General features: G+C 42.1%; 1 protein-coding gene across 8 annotated transcripts in view; it reads right to left on the bottom strand.

The window, feature by feature from the left end:
* SHC3 (SHC adaptor protein 3) overlaps positions 1 to 21,609 on the bottom strand; it is a 238,360-nt gene that overhangs the window by 175,841 nt on the left and 40,910 nt on the right. Inside the window, exon 1 of one of the 8 annotated variants that reach the window (XR_013167293.1) lies at positions 3,685 to 3,721. The exons of 6 other annotated variants lie outside the window; for them this stretch is intronic. Coding sequence is in view for 1 of the 2 variants with exons in the window: in XM_077139547.1 (XP_076995662.1) it covers positions 3,685 to 4,176 (492 nt within the window). In the remaining variant the exon portion in view is untranslated. Of the gene's footprint in view, positions 1 to 3,684; positions 4,533 to 21,609 lie in introns of those variants that run through there. One more of the 8 variants, XM_077139547.1, reaches the window with a different exon arrangement.

Below are 21,609 nucleotides of genomic sequence, written 5' to 3'. Positions count from 1 at the left end.
TCACTGAATGTGGAAGACTTTATCAGTAGCTGTATACAGTAAGCACCTAAAGGTGCCTTTAAAATGGGCTTCCTACAATTCCTGCCATTAGACACAAGGATTAGATGATTGCATGGCAGTCCTAAATCTTCTACAAAATCAGTGATGTGCTGGGCTCTCTTAAAGAGGAAGCTTTCTTTGGGGGATCCATCCCTGGACTAAATGCTAACCTGCTGCCAAACCCACATGTCAAGGAAGGGAAGCAGGCTGGCAGTTTTAAAGCTGAACCTAAAGGCTGTATTGTCTTCAGATGTTTCTTCTACCTCAGCACAATGATTATCTTTAAGAACTGAAACATCCTCCCTGCCACCATAAACTGACTGTGCCTATTTTCATTCCGAAAGCTTCTGGTCTGCAAACCTGCGTGTGCACACAGGAGACGAGAATGGAGAGCACTGGAATACGGCCTTACGGACGTGCCAAGGAGCAGCTAGCACAGTCGCTGGCAAACGGGGTCCTAGCCCAAGCTTTGACTTTGGGGCAATAGAATTTAAAGGAGGTGTGTAATAATTTAAAGGGGCAATAGAATTTAAAGGAGGTGTGTCATAAACGCTTGTCTCTGCTGCATACAAATATGAAATCTATTTAAGTTTTAAATGGAATTTTCATGAGTATATTCATTGTTCTTTGCTGTTGGGTTTTCCTTTTCATTCATTTAAAGGGATAATTTCTTATCCCTTTCATGACACCAAAAGAGAAAAACAAGTGTCAGATATACATAAAGAGGTCAAAAAGTGTTACTGATGGCCATTCTGGCATAAATATAAATCTCGAGGCTGGTTTTGTTGGAACCTTCCTCATTTGCATAACCTCATGCTGTTAATTAACAGCAAACTCAAATGATGGCATGAAGGACTAATTAAACATTCAATGAGCTTTGAATTCTGGTGCTAGCTCAAGAACTTCTTTCCATGTTGAAATATTATAGACTTCATTATTAATATTGCAAGCTATCATCCAAATAGTTGATGTTTTCTAGCTGGCCAAAACTCCCAGATTTCTGTATTTTAAAAATCTACTTTCCTATTAGTAGAATCAATGAAAATATGCTTGAATAATAATTCTGCATGCAGCATCTTAAAATTGTTTGTAAGTTAATATTTCTTTAAGGGGGAAATCTATAATTACACGGCATTTGAATTTTCCAAGAAACTGGAAAACATTTGAGATTTTCCTCAATTTAGAAAAAATTTAAATCAAAAAGAAATTAAGTTCTTTCTCAAACTCTAAACCTTTAGAATATGTAATCAATGACCAGTAATACTCCCAATTGCTGCCCTTTTCTATCAGCTGGGAAACTTTTGAAGTAACAATACCAATAAAACTATCCACAACTCAGTCAATAACAACAAATTAAAATTGTCTTTTTCAGCTTTATTTATTTATTTTTTCGAGAAAAATCAGTTCATGGTTTTCAACTCAACTTGGGGACTGAGAGAAATTGCACCTGTGTACCAACAGAGGGCCATGTGATCATCTGAATCAAACACATACAAGAGAAATTGGCCTTCTGCATCTGGTTTCCTTTGCCATGTGATTTCTGACTTCCCCGGATAAGTCAGGCACAACACCTGGGTTTATGCCCACAGGACACCACCATCTCAGCTGCTAATTACCAAGGGGGCAAACTAAACGACAGCACATGTTACTAATAAATGGTGCCATGTGCCCTAGCTGCAGCCCAAACCCCAGAAATGCTTCCCTTGACTATGAGACAGGACATAGCGAAAGAAGGAGACAGAGATGACTTGGAGCAGATCCAACCCTCTCACTATTTGAATATTGCTACTTGCTCTGCTGCTGAGAATAAGCCATGAAACCAACAGAATGTTTCAGAAGAATTGAATTATTTTAGCACATTCATCATTCATTTACCATGTTTGAGCTTTAGTACTGTATATTTGCCTTCATTCTTCAAAAAGCAAGACAAAGCTCCAAGTGTATCAATTTTTTTAAAGGAAAACTTTAAAGGTATAAGTTGGTGAATTCTCCCTCAATTTGAAATCCATCGTCCACATTAAACATGGCAGGTATTGAAAGCTTTGCCAAAATCTATCTGCCTGTTTTCACTGTAGACTTTTTCTTTTCTTTATTGAGATAGGCATTATACTAACATCCCAAAGTAATATACTCTGGTGTCACTTTATATCCTTGAAGTTGTCAGGGGGTTTTGTTTGGTTGGTTTTGTGTTTACGTCTTCCTTTTGGCCCCCAATTATATAACATAAATAGACAATGAAAGTAGAAGATTCATTTTTGTTTTATAATAAGCTCAACCAAATATTTTGAGCTGACCTGTGTCACTTTTGGTAAAATATAGTCATTTTTAGGAGCTCAGACTCGGATGAAATGAAAGTACACACTCAAGAGGTAAAGAAGCCCTAAAATTATTTTAGCACAGATCGTCACATTTATAGTTTGAGCTAACCCGCAAAATTAAATGTCTCCTTTAATATTTTATTTGTTAACAAAAATTACCAAGATGCTGTGTTTTACTTGAGCATGTGTTCTGTTGAATTTTTAAGCTTGATCTGCAGCCAATACTCACAGACCATATATCCAGCAGGTTTCTCGATGTTTTTAACTACGCAGTGGGCATACAGTTTGTGTCTCATTTCTTTTTAACTCCAAAGTAATGACTTGGAAGGACAGGACACAAATAATGCAACTTGGATCGTTTTCACACCTTGGATAGTAAATATCTGCCCAAGTCTTAGAGCAGCGTAGTAGCGCGCTGCTACCGGCATGCCAAGAGAAAATAAGCATTTGGCCAGACTAATTTAACTGTATTGAGTATTTGATTCCTTAAATATCATAAAATGTTTGCATACAGAGGAATTTCATTGAATCCATCTTGTCTGATTGTATATTCTTTGTGTTGGAGAAAAAAAAAAACTTCTTTTCAGCCAGTGGCTGCATCACCTATTTAAGTTAAGGATCACAGTCACTGAAAAAAGATTCCCCAGTACTAGTTTTGCTTCTGTGAGCCAAAAACATCAGGTAGAAGTGAGTCCAACACCAAAGAAAACCTTGCTGGGTGAGAACGGTACAAACTCATCTTACGATCTTATGTAAAGGAAGAGAGCTGGGCCTCTGCTGGAAAGGGGGCTAATCCTTCCCGTGGAAGAAATAAGCACGGACCTTCCTTGGGAAAACATAACCCAAGTAGTGACAATGCATGTTTTTTTCATCTCTAGGAGGCTGCCCCAGTTCTGCTAAGGGTTTTTAATGTATACTTGGTGTGGCGTGACCCGCAGTTGGTGCCTTGAAAGGGGCACCAACAGGCCCTATTGAAAAGCCAGGAGCCAAAGGCGTGTCAAAAGAGTGACTCCAAGACAAAACTAGGACAGAGTCAGGTTAACCGGATTTTTTAAAAAAATTAAGTATTTCCCCCAATGGATGCTGAGCCGGCACATTTGTACTTAGTTCTCTCTTCACTGATTGCTGAGGAGTGCGCATCTCCTTCCCCTAATGTGACAATTCCCGATGCTCCCTGCATCCCGGGGCTCCGGGCCACGCAGCCCGGGCAGGGAAGGAGTCTAAAACTGAGCTGGTCTCCCCACCTCCACCGCCACCCCCCATCCCACTCTCCCCACCGCCGGCCCGAGGGGCCCCTGCCATTGACAAGCACGAGCCGGGCACCCACCTTGACGACGTACGTCACTCCGGGCCCCAGGACCTGGTCGCTGGCATGCAGCCACCCCCGGGGGGGCCTGGGCAGCGGCTCGTCGTCGGGCCGGCCCTTCCTGGCGGTGCTCATAGCTCCCGGAGCCCGCGGCGCGCTGCCGGGACCCGGGGCGCCGGCGGCCAGGCTGGGCGCGCTGCAGCTGCCGGTGAGCTTGGCGCCCGCCCGCTCCCTCGCGGCGGACGACAGGCTGCGGAGGCCCGAGCTGGAGAGTTTCAGGTGGGACACCTTGTGGAGCAAGTGGCCCAGACTGCTGGGCCCATCGTCCGGCGCTTTACGCAGAGCCTCGCTGGAGACCAGGTACGGGGACGCCGCGGAGGTCGCGGGCACTGCTGAGACCTTGCCGCCGCCGCCGCCGCCGCCGCCGCCGCTCATGGACAGGTTGTGGATAAGTTCATCGACTGATGTCACCGAATCATTCCTGAAGCGGTTATACTTGGTACGTTGAAGCATGCCCTTCTATGTGCTCGCCTGCATTCGCCCGGGCGCTGCTGGTGCCAGCCCCGAAGCAGGCTGCCGCGCATAGCAGGCGAGCCACGGTCTACGGAGCAAGGACGAAAAGTGGGTGCCCCCGATACAGTGGTTTTTTTTTCTTAAGAAGGAAAGAGGAACGAGAAAATCGTACTCTCCCACCATGAAAAACCTACAACAGCAGCGCAGCCTCTACCCAGAAGGAGACTGTTTATGATTCCACGTTTGATTTGGAAAAGTAATAGTTTCCTCTGATAGAGATTCCAGCTGCTTGGAGCTGCCAACTCTCTCCCAGCAAAAGCATGACTCACTCAATGAGGAGACCCTTCTCAACAAAGGCTCGGTGAACACTGCAAATCACTTCCTGTAGCAAAAAAAAAAAAAAAAAAAAGGAAAAAAAAGAAGAAAAAAAACTACATCCACCCACTGACAGCACACTAGAACCAATCAATTCTCAAATTTCCTTTTTCTACCTTCCCAGATCTTTCTTTCCAACCCCTGATTCTTCACCCCCCATCCTCCCACATTTATGCCCAAGGTAAATCCAGTTCCTTCCACTAATCAAATTAACTTTCTGAAACCCATTATTCTATGTTATGTTTTTATCTTTCCTCTTTCCTGCTCAGCCCATCTGTGGGAGCCGTAAGAGTATCTGACGCGTTAAAATGTGACGAAGGCTTTTTAAGAATAAGATCTTCAGCAAAATCCTGATGAATTCGGATTTGGAAAGCAGCAGGAATTTTTAAATAGCACAAAAAGGAAAATTCAACCTCAGGTGGATATAAAATGCCAGTATCCTGGGTTTTTCTTTTTGCCTTTCAAATCGACAGAGCAGCATGACAAGTGTCTTTGTGGCAATGCAGTTCCTCCAAAAAAAAAAAAATCTGCATATGAACTTCTGCACAGTACCAAGTAAGGTGTCTTCTACAGTTAATTTAAAGCAATCTTTCTTAGCCAGGGTTGAATTAAATACCTACTTCAAAAGAGGAAGAGGAGTGCTTTTTTTTTTTTTTTTTTTTTTTTTTGATGGGTGGCAACTGACTCCACAAATCCATTCCAAAAAATGGGGCTGTATTTCTAGCTTTCTCCCAACAGTACATGTTTGTTTAAGCTCTGAAAAAAAAAATACCTAAGACATGCTACAAATACATTTCAATATCCCTTCAGTTGCTGCTTGCAACCCTGCAGTAAAGAAAAAAAGAAAATGCCGTTGCTCTTGTTACACAGGAAATCCATAGGAAAACACCTTCTTTTCAAGAGTCAGGTTCAAGCTTGAAAGTGAAATGCACAGGCCTTCTTCCTCTCCTTTAGAACGAGAGGAAATTGATGGCACTGAGAAGGTCTGCTGGAGACCCCGGAACCCATTCCCTCCTGTCACCTGTGAGCTCTGCTAATCTCCATCATGCATTAAGATAACCTGCCCGACAGTGAAACACCGACTATCAAAGTTTCCGAGCAACTTCTGTGCAAGCGAATGAATTTACCTCTAGCACATTATTAGGTCATCTGAGCCTCCTCGCGCACCTCAAGACTGAGCCTCGGTGGCACATGAAATACCAAATCCTGCAAACAGCTTTATGGAATAGGGTTTAATTCGTGCCACTCATTGCGCACTGAACGAAGCCAGCTCCTTGCATGCAGGAGCCGGGAAGAGCAGCCGCATCCCCCGGCCCAGGAAAGCGCGCCCCGGACGCGCGCCGGGCGGTCCTCTCTCTGCCGCAGCCCTAGCAGAACAGCCACCACACAGCATTCATTTTTTTTCTTCCCCCTGCTTGCATAGCAACAGCAAATACACACCCCAGAGATGATTTCGATTGTGATCAAAGCCCCCCCAAATCTAAAACAAAACGGTCCTATCATTCCCAAACCGTGGTCTTCATTAGAAGCAGATAAAAAACGGCAAAATGTGAATGAAATTCTGTTTGCGTGAATGAAAGGGCTAGCGAGCCAGCCAGCGTTTCTGTGAATGAAGCAGGCCCTTGCAGTTTATGCCAGGCAATCCCTTGGGTATGAACGGCCTCAGCCAATGAGCTGCCGCCCCGATGACTCATTCAACAAAGGCTTGCTCAATAGTGGAAGATTCCATTTCAATCAAAGGCGGGATCTTTTATCCAACGGCAGTGTGGGAAAAAAAAAAAAAAAGAAAGAAAGAAAAGCAGTCTGATTCCAAAGATCCAGGAATGAAGAGGACAGCTGTGATAGAGAGAGGAAAAGCTAGTTTTACAGGAAATTCAAGAACCTTTTGTCAGGTGTAAGGTGCACAGATTCGTTCTCTGCGAGGTGAGCTGTGCCCCAAGATTTCCATTCATTTGCATCAAGGAGCAAACATGAATGTGCCCATTCGGTTCAGCATTTATTATGAATGTACATCAAATGCACATTCAAAACCTAGGCACCTTGCCCTTCATTCCCTTTTTGTGAAAGGAATATAGAACAGCGGGTTCACGTTCTGAGTCGGGGGAGGGGGGGAATCAAAAAATCCAAAGCTATATAGTTAACCCTTGAGCAATCCAGAGACTTTTATTTCTTTTATTATGATAAGGCAAATGCAGGGAAATTGGTAATTTAAAAATAGGAATAGCAATTTATTTCCTGTACTGTTCCATGTAAAAATGACACGTCATTAAAGAGGGTGATTAATATTCCAAGAAGACAATAGTAATGTAAAACCTCATTTATTGGGAGAATGGTAACATGGAACATAGGAGAAAGGCAGAAAAGAAATTCCCAAAGGCCTCTCGACATTGAAATAGAAGCCGTGAAGCCCATGCACAGCTCACGGTTTTCACTCACAGCACAGTTCCTTGCACCCTGGCTCAGGGCTGGTGGTACTATTTTAGACTCTATTCCAAAAAGCCTAAGTATCTGGTTTACCAGCATGCAGCAACATAGAGATGGGTGAGAAAGGAGAGTATTTGATTAGAGAATGATAAATGAAATTTTCATGATGTGACAACACAGAAGAAAGAAATCTGTTATAAAGTCAGACTTGATTCATGGTGAGTTTTCAGGAATATTGTGATTTTCCTTTTAAATCAATACTTAAAAGAATGTGTTCATTTTCTATTGCAGCCATAACAAATTACCCAAAAAATAGCAACAATATGAATTTCTTATCTTACAGATCAGAAGTTCAAAGTGGATCATACAAAATGTCAGCAGGGGGCCATTACTCTACTCACTACAAAGAGGTGGGCTTTAGTTATTTGGAAATTCCACTTATATGGATGTAGCAGTCAGGATGTTTCAGTGACACATGAAGCATTCATCAATCAAACTAAACATAAGGAATTTGGTATCTTTGAGTTAGGTGGTTCTGAGTTTGGTTGAGTCAGCAGCTCAACAATGACATCAAGGATTTCATCAGATTCTATCTTTTCTCTCTACTGTACATAGTGAGTTGACCAACTCCCCTTGTACAGTAAGATCTACTGTCTGCTCCCAAGCCCTTGGCCACAGCAGCACAGTGGGGTCTGTAGTCTCAGACACAGGTTGCCAAAACACACAAACTTTTACAACCTTAGGCTCCCAGATCCAAAATTGGACGTTTTATACATTATGCCTGGTATCCACACCAGTGATACCCATGGATGGGGCTTCACTCCATCCCTTCTCAGACCACTTCACCGGTCCCCAAAAGCTCTGCTTGGGGCTTTCCACCTTTCTCCCTGGGCTCCACGGTATGGGCCATCTTTTGTAGGTGTCATTTTCTTTGTGGTGGAAGGATTTCCTGGTAATGGACATATTCCCTCTCCATCTTAAAGAGCTCTTTAGGACCAATTGAAAGGGGTGGGCTGCAAAAGAGAAGTACAGAGTTAGCAGAGGCAAGCACACAGAAATACAGAAGTTGCTAAGGGACTGCAGGGGCTACTATTGCAACCTATTCTAATTGTATTACCCATTTGACAGATCCAAGCAAAGACACTCAACTGCAGCCCCACAGACTTGGGATACAGAATGAATAGCGTCCACCAGAACAAAGGTCTCTATCAACAGAGAGCTACTCTTAAAAATGACACTGGAAGCTGGCATGTGGGTGTGCTGCATGTGTTGCAGCATCCTCCAACTGAGGCTTGACGATCTCCTAACAATGTGCCATGGCATGAGCCCTGGGGAAGACAACTTCAGGAAGGTTTCATTCCAGCAGGAAAGGCAGAAAATCTCAGATAAATAGTAGATAGAGGTGAGTCTGCTATGTGATTCTTTCTAAAGATGTATGGGCTACAAAAATATATTCAGAGGGCAGCATGATGAACTCGGCCTGAGGCTGTGAGGAGAACTTCAGCAGGGAGATTGTCTCCAAGCAGAGTTTCCAACGAGTGTTAGGATTTTCCAAGTAGACTCAGGGAGAAAGACAAACCAGGCAGGAGACTCTGTATGGGGAGCAGCGTGTGGGCATAAGACGGCACACTGCTTCTCAGGAATCACTTTCTGTTGGCTGTAGTGGCTGTAAAACCAAGTCCAAGGGAGTCAGGAAGCCAGCAGCTAAGAGGACCCAGGTTGGAGACAATCTAGTAATAAACTTGACTTTATCCTAAATGCAATGGGAGGTATGGAAGTGGCTGGAGAAGGACGTGACATAATCAGATTTGCATTTTCTGTAGATCACCTTAATAGAGGTGTTCTGGGTGGCCCTGGGGAGTTGAGAAGGGTGACAAATAATACTATCCTTAAGGCTTGAACTAAAACAGAAATAGGGCTTGACCTAAGGCTTGAGCCATAGGATTGGAAAGGAAGGTGTGATGGTTTGAAAGGATGCATGGACCCTAGAAAAGCATATTTTAATCAAAATCCCATTTTGTAAAGGTAGAATAATCCTTATTCAATACTGTATGTTTGAAACTGTAATCAGATCATCTCCCTGAAGATGTGATTTAATCAAAAGTGGTTGTTAAACTGGATTAGCTGGAGGTGTGTCTCCACCCATTTGGGTGGGTCTTGATAAGTTTCTGGAGTCTTATAAAAGAGGAAACATTTTGGAGAAGGAAGGAGATTCAGAGAGAGCAGAGCAGAATGGCATAGCCACAAGAAGCAGAGTCCACCAGCCAGCGACCTTTGGAGATGAAGAAGAAAAATGCCTCCCAGAAAGCTCATGAAAGATGAAGCCAGGAGAAGAAGCTAGCAGATGATGCCATGTTCACCATGTGCCCTTCCAGATGAGAGAGGAACCCTGACCGTGTTCACCATGTGCCTTCTCACTTGAGAGAGAAACCCTGAACTTCATTGGCCTTCCTGAATCAAGATATCTTTCCCTGGATGCCTTTGATTGGACATTACTATAGACTTGGTATAATTGGGACATTTTCTTGGCCTTAGAACTGTAAACTAGCTACTTATTTAAGTCCCCTTTTTAAAAGCTATTCCATTTCTGATATGTTGCATTCCAGCAGCTAGCAAACTAGAACAGAAGGCATTCCAGATATATGCAGGAAGTAAAATCATCTGTCTTGGTGACAAGGCAGGATGAGGAAAGATGAGGCACTTTGGTTTGTCCAGAGGCAGGAGCTGAGATAAAGTTTAGGGTGCAAGATGGTCATTAGAGCTCAACTTTTGTGCAAAGTAGGGGGAAGCAGGAGGATTGGGCAGTGGGAGAAGATGGGCAGTGATGTAGGCTCCGCAATGCCCCAGTCATCCCATGGGGATTTCTTAAGCAGGCTGTGTCCCCATCAGAATAGCCCCTGCCTCATCCACTTGCTGTGGACTGTCCAAGAAAGGCATAGCTTCCAGACAGCAGCTCCCCACAGCTAAGATCACCAATGAAGGACCTGCTGCTTTCCACAGTTGGGCAAAAGGTTTTGCTATGAGAGGGGATCTGGGTAGCACCCATCTGCATCTCCCACAGATGGGATTTCAGAATGAGGCCCACATCTTTAAGTTGGATGATTAGGTTGATTGGATGAGTCCCATTGATCAGGATAATGAACACAGGCAGAAAGGTCTGTAACAAGGAACAATGAGGAACTGGGTTTAAATGTGTGTTAAATAGCTGGGGAATTTCCACATCGAGATGACCAGTGCTGAAAAGAAGTCAGGGCTGGAGTATGGAACTGGAAAAGCATTGGTGAACAGGTGGAATGATGAACTCTCCATTGATTAGGAGCAAACTTAGGAAGGAAAAGTATCAGGGAGGAATTCCAGAGAACGCCAGCCTCTTGAGGGTTGTCATTGGAAGAGGAGCCAATGATGGGACCTAAGAAGAAATAGTCAGTTTGGAGTATGTGTAAGAAAAGTTGGTTTGATAGATGCCAAGGGAAGAAAGAGTTACAAAAGGAATCAGTGATAAGAATCATAAAAATCAGAAATAACTTTGGTTGAGGGTCTACAATGGGTCAAGCAATGCCCATCCACTGACTCCTTCAATACTGTGGCCTGTGAGATAGATTTTTCACCCCCATTTCACACAGACAGATATTGAAAATAGTAGAGGTTAAAAACACTCACCCAGGCCCTCAATAGGTTAGGAATTGACTCCAAAGCCAAGTTCATCCTGATACTGAGAGGTTGTGTAGAGGAAGTGCTGAAGACTCATCCTGTGGAGACAGTGATTGTCCCTCATTGGATGCCTTAGGAAAGAGAATGGTGACGCCCCAGTCAGGGCACAGGATAGCACTCACTGAATGGGGCATATAAAGATAGACAAAAGGTTCAGACTTTCCAGAATACTGAATGAGATGAGAAATTATAGGGCAATAGCTAGAAGCACAGCAGAAAGTGGAAAGCAGGTGATGAAAGGGTTAGGAGTGCATTTAGAGTAAGGGGATAGAACAGAGTGGGAGAAATAAAGCTATAAGGAGGAGGGAGGGCCAAGAACATTGTGGCGATGTCCTTGAGAGACTGTTGGGGCAACTCCCCCTCTGGATAGAGAAAGGAATTGGCAAATTTCTCGTTCAAATTCTGCAGGAAACAGGGGTCACTCTCTGTGGTTCAAAGGAAGAGACTTTAATGAAAGGAACTCTTATGAAGGTGGAGTTAAGGCAGTGATACATCAGGGATTTGGAGGAGCCAGAAGTCACTTTCATCTTTAGGGTAGGAACAAGAAGGTAATTATGTCACTGGAGCAGTAAGGGCTGGAATTTCAGAGCAGGGACTAGAGCGGGGGCAATGCCTGAACTTTGGAGTAGAAGCTGCCAGGGAGAGCTGCAGTTATGGGGGAATAAGTCACTAACAGAGAGGGAGAATCAAAGATAGCGGATTAGTCAGTGTTCTCCAGAGAAGCAGGACCAACAGGAAAATATATATATATAATATACACACACAAATATGTATATATTATAGTATATGTTTCTAAATATTATGTATACATACATATAAATACACATACATATGTATACACATACCCATACCTATGTAAATTTTAAGAGTCTGAATTCCACAGGGCAGATCACAAGATGGAAACTCCAACAAAGGTGATACTAAATGCCCCTGGAGAAGCCGGCTGGCTGAAGTAAAGGTAGAAATTCTTCTTTCTGTCAGCTGAGATCTTCAGTTCTTGTTTTAAGGCCTCCACCAGATAGGATGAGGAGACTCCTCATTGCTGAGGGCACTCTCTTTTGTTGATTGTAGATACAGTCAGCTGTAGATGCAACCAACTAGCTAATGATTTAGAACCATGTATGGAATACCCTCACAGTAACCACAAGGCCAGCGCTTGCCTGACCAAACTACTAGACACCATAACCTAGCCAAGTTGATTCATGAAATTAGCCATCATGGATGGGTAGGGAACAGAGAAGAAATATCTCAACCTCTCTCTCTTCCCACCCTTTGATGTCTTATTGGTGCCTCCCATTGGGCACACCCAATAGGAAACCAGAAGTCCAGTGAGCCTACTGACGAAGACCAGAGAGGACAGCCTTCCAGGCCCAGAGAAGGCAGAAAAGGGTTAAGGGGAGGCCCATCAGGTCGGGACCATCAAACTACAACCAACTCAGTGAGTGTGTCTGCAGATAAAATTGTTTGTGGCCATGGTAGAATGCCAAAAGATTTTATGCCTGATTTAGATGTTTGTTGTACTTAAAAAGTGAGAGGGATCCATTTAAGCAAGGAATTTGTGCCGAAGGTGAATGTTTAGAATAGCTAAACATTCTGGTGATTCTGGTGAACCTGCCTTGTGTCCTCAGTAACTGCTCGACTTCTTCTCTCCACCAGGTACTGAACCCACCACCTGGCTTTGGCCACCTGATCCTCACAACCCTAGAATGCAGGTCCCATTAGCACCCCATTTTACAGATGAGGACACTGAGGCAAAGAGCCACTAAGTGACATTGCCAGGGTGACACAGCTAATAAGCGGCAGAGCAGGGCATCACACCAAAGCCAGCCTGACTTAAGAGCCCCCACAAAGACATGCATGCAAAATGGGGGTCTTCACTTCAGCTCTGTCATCTGTAAGGGACGGGAAGCATAACACAGCTCATCCCATCCTACATTACTGTCATGGTGACCTGATGATGCTTGGACAAAATAGAATGGCTGTGCCAGCTCAGCATGAGGTACTTTTCTTACTATTGAGGAGAAGATCGAGTCATTTCCTCCTTTATATGCAAAAGGGGACAAAGTAATTCCTGGGGCAAGTCTTTGACCTGCTGGCTTACTTAGGGGCAATGAAGAACAGAGAGGACCATTTTAACTCACTTTGATAACAGAGACATTATGAAGCAAAAATACAGGAACATAATTCTCATCTCAAAAAAGAAGAATCCTAGGGGACCATCCTTAGGAAAAGGAGGGAGAATTACAGGAATTTTCAGCCTACGGGAAAGCCAAGTGATTTCTGTGTACTTAAAAAATAGTTGCCTGATTAAAATACATAGAAATCTTATTTTATTTGTGAAATAATAAGCTGTAGCTTTTGCCAAAGAAGTATTAATTCATTGGAAGATTGTTTTAGTAAGATACTCCATTCCTTTCAATTCCTGGACCATATGCTTATCCAGTTTTCTACAAAAACGATTTATGGTCTACATTTTTCCTCTAGAAGATCTATTTTTAGAGGTTTTCATCTTCTAATCTTCCCAAGTATGTTCATTGCTGAATAATATTCCATGGAGTCAAGGCACTATATTTCCCTTAACCCCTCCCCAATTCCCTAGACACTTTAGAGATTCCTAATTCATTAAAACCCAGAACATAGGCATAATGAGAGCCTTTGCACGTACAGTCTGTTTCATATCTGCCATATGGTTTTTCTTCCTATTAATCACAAGGGAATGGACATTTTTGTGACTCTTGACTTATACAGCTAAGTGGCTTTCCCAAAGCCATTTATCCATTTTCACAGCTATCAGCAAACTCTAGGAGCATTCCAATGTCACTGCAACCTCACAAGGGTTTCGAGTGGGTTCTCTTTGTTTCATAGTTGCAGAGCAGTGCCTCGTGTTTAATACTTGCAGGAGGATTGGTCAAGAATTTGTGGCTTTTGGTGAGTCAAAATGATACTATACTGCCTACATTCTGACTGGTTGACTCCAAACCCAAAATGGCAAGACTTCCCCCACTTCAATGTAAGGCAGAGTCTAATCTGTCTGTGCACGTGAGCCTCTACAAACTTTCACCTTCACCTAGTCCTTAGAAAGCAGCCCCACCTGCACCTCGGACTTATCTTTTTGGGTCACATCATTGTGTTAGCTATTTTTAACTTGGGCTATTCTTGCAAGACTCTGTGTGGGTTTTTTTTTCCAGAGCTGTCAAGTATCTACCATTTTTATCGTTTCTGATAAATCTCTTATCATATATATAATTATATGCAATATAGTTATATTATATCACTAGTCATCTATTATATAATATACTACGCATCATGGTTCATACATAATTACATGTACTAATATACTTATAACACATATATTGATATGAAATTTATACACATTAATTGCATATATTATTTCTCTTTCATAAGGAAAATCAGTAGCAGCAACACAAGGACATCAATAAAAAGGCAGCTGATAGTCCAGAAAGACCTTCCCTATCTCAAAGGAATTTTAAAAAGGTTAGAATGCAAGCCTTTATGTTTTCCTCCTCCAAGCAGCCAGCAGCCAGTGTGTTGCTCTGTGGTTCTCAACTTGAGCAGGTGTCAGAACCCCTTGGAGGGACTTGTTACAGCACAGATCTCTGGGCCCCTCCCTGGGTCTCTGACTTAGTAGGCAGGGGCAGGGTCTAAGAATTTGCATTTCTAACTAGTTCCCAGGTAAGCTGATCTGCTCTCCTGGGACCACAGCACAGCCCATTCCTAGATCAACAAAAACCAAAGGATCCCCTTGTTTCAGTTTGCTAAGCTGCCAGAATGCAATATACCAGAAATAGGTAGATTTTTACAAGGGCAATTATTAGTCTGCAAGTTTACAGTTCAAAGGCCATGAAAGTATCCAGATTAAAGTATCAACAGGAGGATACTTTTTCTGAGGGAAGTCCGCTGGCATCTGGGGTTCCTCTGTCACATGGAAGGCAAAAGGCCAGTGTCTGCTGATCCTTTGCTCCTGGGTTTTGCTACTCTCAGGTTCTGGCTCTTTCAATTTCTGTGGGTCCTTGCTTGCTCCTCTGGCCTTTTCCCTCTGTCTCTGTTTCTGCCTTTCATCGTCTCATAAAGGGCTCTAGTAAAGGATTAAGATTCACATCTCAATCTTATTGATTGGAATCAAAGGTGGGATCACATCTCAATTGAAATAACCCAACCAAAAGACCCCACCCACAATAAGTCTGCAGCCACAGGGATGGATTTAAAAAAAAAAAGGCCTTTTCTGGGGTACATAACAGCTCAAACCAGCACAGCTCTCCCACAGCTGTGGAAGCCTGGAATCCAAAACTGAAAACCAAATTCCTGGACATATTCCAATCATTCGGCAAAACAGATAGAAAATAGTTCTGACTGCTCAGAACTTGGAAACACAAACGTGGTAAACCTTGAGAGGGCTAAAGACAAAATCCTGGCAAAGTCAGAGACACAGAATTTTCAGGGGCGTTCAGGAGAATCCATTCAGAGCTTCATTAGAGAGAAATCCCTCTTCTACAGAGGTCCTTAACCTGGGCTGCACATTGAAATCACCCAGAGATCCTCCTAATCAAGGTAGACAACATATTTAAATGAAGAACCCCAAAGTAATTAATAATAATGATAATAATAAAATGGCTAAAAATATAAACATGTGCCAGGTACTCTTCTAAGTACTTTAAATGGGTTTGGCTTTCCTTTTCTTTTTTTTCTAACATGTTTTATTTTGAAATAATTCCAAATTTATAGGACAGTTACAAAAATAATACAAAACCCATAGAGAATTCCTATATATACTCCCCTTAAATACTCAGATCCATCAGTTTTAATATTTTGCCACATTTATTGTATCATTCTATTTGTTTATCTATATCCATTTTCTAAACATTAAAGAGTAGATTGTATACCTCGTGCTCCTCCAACACATAATGCTTCCATGTTCATTTCCTAAGAACAAGGACACTCACTTACATAACCACCTTAAGTAGAGTTATCAAGTTCAAGAAATTTAACATTGATACTAAAGCTCACAGTCTATATTCCAGTCTTTTCATATGTTCCCATGACATCCTTCTGAGGCTTTTCTCCTCTGTTATTAGACCCAGTCCAAAATCATGGATTGCATTTAACTGCCATTGTCTCTTTAGTCATTCTTTTTTAAAAAGTTTTGGAAACATATATACAACATAAACTTTCCCATATCAACCACCCCAATTTAAATGTATCCTAATCCTTGCAAGCACCCTAATAAGGTAGATATTATCATTACCTCTGTTTCATAGATGAGGAAACTGAGGCACAGAGAAGTTAAGTAAGTTAGTCAAGGACACAGGACAGGTGAGGAAGAGTCAGCATTCAGCTTCAGCCACCCTGGTCTCTAATGCCTTATGAGTTAGCAGTACCAGAAACCCCTGGAAGTGAATAGATGTGATGGCTAAAATAAGGAGGTTTGATTGAAAGTTCATTTAGAAAGTAGTTTTATCTCCAAACCCCCTTCCCCACTCTATATAGCCAGGCTCTGCTCCCTGCCCGCCCAGCAGAAAAAGGGTCCTTTTTCTCTGGAGGAGGAAGGATGGAGGTGTCTACCAGGAAACACCAGCACAGGCAAGAGTGAGCTCTCCAAGGAACAATGAGGTTCCACCAGGGATTCCCAGTGAAAGATGAGACTTCCTGCTCCTTCTTATAGTGACTCCCAGAGCAGGTAGCCAGGCCAGCCCCTTCAGGACTGGATGTGGTAGGAACTGATCAGCCCAAGAGATCCTGATGAATCCCCATATGCCAAAGCTGGTGCTTGGCCAGCTTCCCCCATGCATGCAGCACTTCCCTTCCACTTTTAGAGCCCCAGTCTTAAATACGAGCAGATACCCAGATACCACTGAACATCTGGGGGAAATGTCTAACATGAAATATCAGGATCAAAACAGACACAAAAGTACAACATTTTTTCTGGAGGAAACAAAGACTAGACAGGAAGAAGAAAACATTAAGAAACAAAACTTTCAAGAATATCCTTAGAGAGATAGATGCCGCATGTATGAAACAAGACAAGATACCACAAGAAACATAGGAAGGGAGAAGGGGAGAGAGGGGAGAAGCGGAAGGAGGGAGGAAAGAAGGAAGAGTGGGGGGCAGGGAGGAAGGGAGGGTAAGGGGGAAGAGAAAGGAGGAAAGGGAAGGAAAGGAGAAGGGATAGAAGAATACATTAAGAGGATAAAAAGAATCTTTTGGAAAGTAAAACCTGGAAGAAATGAAAAAATAATTTCATACAGGCATTGAGGAATCCTAGCAAAAACATAAAGTGATTGAAAATAAGAGAAAAAAGGATAGGAAATAATCAATGAATTATAATAGCAAAATTTCTCAGAAGTGAAGCATGTAAACATTCAGACTGAGCGTATTCACCAGGTGCATATCACAATGAAAGTAAAGGCATTTAGGGATTTGGGGACAAAGAGATTATTCTACAAACCTTATGAGAAAGACATAGAGAGAGAAAGAGCGACAGAGAGAGACCATGAGAAGTGGGTCACATATAAAGAATCAGGAATCAGAAATGTCAAGAAGCTAAAACACCCTATAGTTTTATGCCTTAAAAATTGTGAAGGGAAATAATTTCTGACCTAGACTTTTATATCCAACCAATAATCAATGAAGGGTAAAGGTGGAATAACGACAGTTTTAGATAATCAAAGTGTGAAATAATTATGTACCTTTTCTCAAGCAGCTACTATAGATTGTGTTCCCCCCCACACACACACATACAAATCCTACAGGGCGTATACCTAAAAGAGGAAGTTAGGGATACAGAAAAAAGGACCCAACCCAAAAGAGAGGGAAAATGAAAGTCCAGGAAAATGATGAAAGGGTTGTAGAATCAGATGACAGTTGCAGAATCAGGCCAGAAGATCGCAGGAGAGAGTTCTTCAAGAATATGAAATTAAATATACCAAGATGCAATTTAAACTATTGATGGGGGTTGGGGGGCTGTGTTAATGAAAAGTACAGTTGTTCTAGTTTGCTAGCTGCCGGAATGCAACACACCAGAAACGGAGTGGCTTTTAATAAAAGGGGATTTATTTTGTTAGTTCTTCAGAGGAAAGGCAGCCAACTTTCCACTGAGGTTCTTTCTTACGTGGGAAGGCACAGGATGGTCTCGGCTGGTCTTCTCTCCAGGCCTCTGGGTTCCAACAACTTTCCCTGGGGCAGTTTCTTTCTGCACCTCCAAAGGCCTGGGCTGAGATGAGGTATGCTGAGCTGCTTGGGCTGTGCTACATTGTTCTCTCCCATTTAAGCACCAGCCAATTAAGTCAAACATCATTCATTGCAGCAGGCACACCTCCTAGCCGACTGCAGATGTAATCAGCAACAGATGAGGTTCACGTACCATCGGCTCATGTCCACAGCAACAGAACTAGATGCCTTCACCTGGCCAAGTTGACAGCTGAATCTAACTATCACAACAGTGAATGCTAAGCAAAGAAAAAGGGTGACATTTAAGTTCCAAGAAATATAAAGCATTGGGCATAAACACAAAAATAATCATAGTATACTACATGGCTCCATTCTGAGTAGCATTTACATCATCAAAATTATTTAACTACTGAATGTTCATCTAACCAAAATATACTATAACTTTATTGTGAGAATTTGGGATTGGTAAGTGCATGTATGGTAGGAAGTATAGTAAGTTCTAATTAATAATTAAATACTATAAACTCATTGCTGCTGAAGTAGGGGAAAGAGGAAGAGAAATGGCCAATGGGATCTTCAAATTCTGTGCAGACCTAATTTAGCCCAGAGGGTTTATGGATCAAGTGTTACAATCAGGACACCAATCAGGAAAAAAAATTATTATTCTCCCTTAAGATTTTGACAATTTTGTACCTTTGTCGTCCTGACAAGAGGACTGGCTTGCAAAATATTTCCAGGTATTCCAAGTATCTATGTGAATTGACCTGTTGGATGAATTCCTTAATCAATGTCTATCTATGCCATGGAAGAGTTGGCCAAAATGATGCTTGGGTTTATAGCAGTGTCAATGCTGAGTGGGTCTGCCTGCCAGCAATCAGACTGGGGGTTTAGCTGGTCTTTGGACCACTCCCGTTGGTGATATTGAAGACCTACTCTCTTCAATATAGGAGAGGGATTCAGTCTTCCCATTTGCAAAGCAAGAGAGCATATATCTCATTCATTTAAAAACTTAAACCAGCAATTATGCAAAATGATGCCATCATTTTGGAAAACAGTCTTTTAAAAGATTAAACAGACTAGCTAGTCTACCCTGTAATTCCCCTCCTAGGCATCTTTGAAGATAAATCAGGACATAAATCCACAAAAGACTTGGACATGGATATTAAAGTTGGGAACAGCCCAAATGTCCATCAACTGGTAAGTGGATAAACAATACGCAGTATACCCATACAATGGAATAGTTCATATCCATTAAAAGGAACAATCTACTGATACATATGGCAACATGGATGAGTCACAAAAACATGCTGAGTGAGAGAAGCCTGTGCAAAAGCCCATAGTATGATTCCATTTACTTGAAATGCTCAGAAAAGGCAAATCTATCAAGACAGAAAGCACTTCAGTGGATTCCTTGGGATGGAAGTCAAAGAATTGACTCCAGACTTTTGGGAGTGGTGGAAATGTTTTAAAACTGAATGGTGGTGACAGTGCTACAACTCCAAGTTTAAGAAAATGATCAAATTATATATTCCAAAGGATGAATTTTATGGTATGTAAATTACAACTGAAAAAGTAGACTGCTTATTAAAAAGCACTTGTATATACTTTCTTAATTAAAAGAATAGGAATTAAGGGTGCATGGATGGTTCAGTAATAGAAAGCTCACCTTCCATGTGGGAGACCTGGGTTCAATTCCTGGATCATGCAACCAAAAAAAAAAAAAAAAAGGAAAGAAAAAAAGGAATAGGAACTAAGACATCACTTGGTGTAAAATATTCTCTGTTCTGATCATCCTAGCGGTCTTATGGTTTAGGTTTAGGCCTGGATATCATTTGTACCTGCACAAAGATATGACATCAAGTCAACTGGCCAGCACCTTGTTAACAGCACAGCTGGTACAAAATTTTGGGTGGGACGGGGTGTGTCTTTCCTGGCTTCTAAAACAAATACCGTACCATGGGTTGGCTTAAACAAAGGGGAATTTGTTGGCTCATGGTTTTGAGGTTAGAAATTCAAAATCAAGCCATCAGCAAAGCAATGCTTTCTCTCCTGTTACAGTGGCATTCTGAGCCTGGCCACTGGCATCCTTGGCTTTCCTGTCACATGGTGATGCACTTGGCAACGTCTTCTCCTTTTTCTTCTGGGTTCTGTTGACTTTTAGGTTCTTCTCTGTTTGAATTCCTCTGCTTACAAAGGACTCCAATAATTCAAATTAAAGCCCAGCCTAATTCAGTGGGATCACACCTTACCTAAAAATAACATCTTCAATAATCCTATTTACAATGGATTCATACCCCAGGAATGGCATAAACTTAAGAACATGTTTTTCCGGGCTGCATAATTCAGTCTATTACAGGATGAGATAGGGAGGGAGCAAAATAAGAAATCTGCAATTATTATTATTATTGCCCATTTTAAAAATGGGGTGTCCTGTTCTTTAAGGTTTCTCTGAAGAAGTTATGCTCATAAAATTAAATTTTGCAGTAAAACTTGCACTTCTCAACTTTAAAGATCAATCAAAGGTGGTTTTACTGAGTCCCATCTAGAGAGGATGTTGGGGTCTACAAATGTGGAATGAAAACCACGAAGGTGTAAAGTTGAGAGAAATAATTCACTTAATAATGAATGAAAGCTGGTACGCAATATTACATTTTAGAGAAATTATACTGGTTTAATTTCCTGGCTGCCAAAATAAATACAATGCAGAGGGTTGGCTTAAACAATGGAAATTTACTGGCTCATGGTTTAGAGGATAGGACAAGTCCAAAATCCAGGTTTCATCAAGGCAATGCTTTCTTCCCAAAGACTGGCATTTTGGGGCTGGCTGCTGGCAATCCTTAGTCCTTGACTTTTCTGCCACAGGACAATGCACATGGGGGCTGTCCTGCCTTCTGCAATCTCTTCCTGGTTCTGTAGACTTTCAGCTTCTGGCTGCTCCCTTTCTCTCTCTCTGACCTTCACTATAAGGCCTTCAAATATAGGATTAAGGTCCGTCCTGATTCAGCTGGTCACATCTTAACTGAAGTAAACTCATTAAAATGTCCTATTCATAAGAGGTCACACCCACAGGAAAGGAGTAAGATTAAGAACATGTTTTTATGGGATACATAGTCCCAACCCACCACATGTCCCTTGAACACAACTTTCATAGCTCAAATACCTAAAGCCATGGTGATCTACCATAAAAAGTACTTTTTCAGATTTGCTTAAAAAGTTGTGTTTCAGTTTACTAAAGCTGCTGGAACACAATATATACCAGGTCTTACAGAAAGGGGATTTATTAAGTTACAAGTTACAATTCTAAGGCCAGGGAAATGTCCAAATTAAGGCATCAACTAGAGGATACCTTCACTGAAGAAAGGCCGATTGTGTCCTGGTTCCTCCATTACAAGGGAAGGCTAGGTCTGCCAGCCCTTCTCTCCTGGGTTGGTTTCAAAAATGGCACTCAGCTCCTGTAAGTCCTTCTGGCTTCTTCTGGGGCATTTTCTTTCTTCAAGCATCTTTAAATTATCTGGACTCTCTTAAAAGACTCCAATAAACAGATTAAGACCAATCTTGAGTGGGGGGGTCACATCTCCATGGAAACAACCTAACCAAGACGTCCCACCCAAAAATAGGTCTGCCTCAATAAGGCTGGATTAAAAGAACATGGCTTTTCTGGGGCATGTAACAGCTTCAAAACAGCACAAGCTGAATATTTTCTGTTTGAACTTCCCAAAATTGCAGACTTTACAAATT

The sequence above is a fragment of the Tamandua tetradactyla genome, chromosome 2 (assembly GCF_023851605.1).
Source record: "Tamandua tetradactyla isolate mTamTet1 chromosome 2, mTamTet1.pri, whole genome shotgun sequence".
NCBI classification, from domain to species: Eukaryota; Metazoa; Chordata; class Mammalia; order Pilosa; family Myrmecophagidae; genus Tamandua; species Tamandua tetradactyla.
The sequence above is the reverse complement of the archived record's forward strand: the minus strand, read 5'-3'. Positions and strand labels throughout refer to the sequence as shown.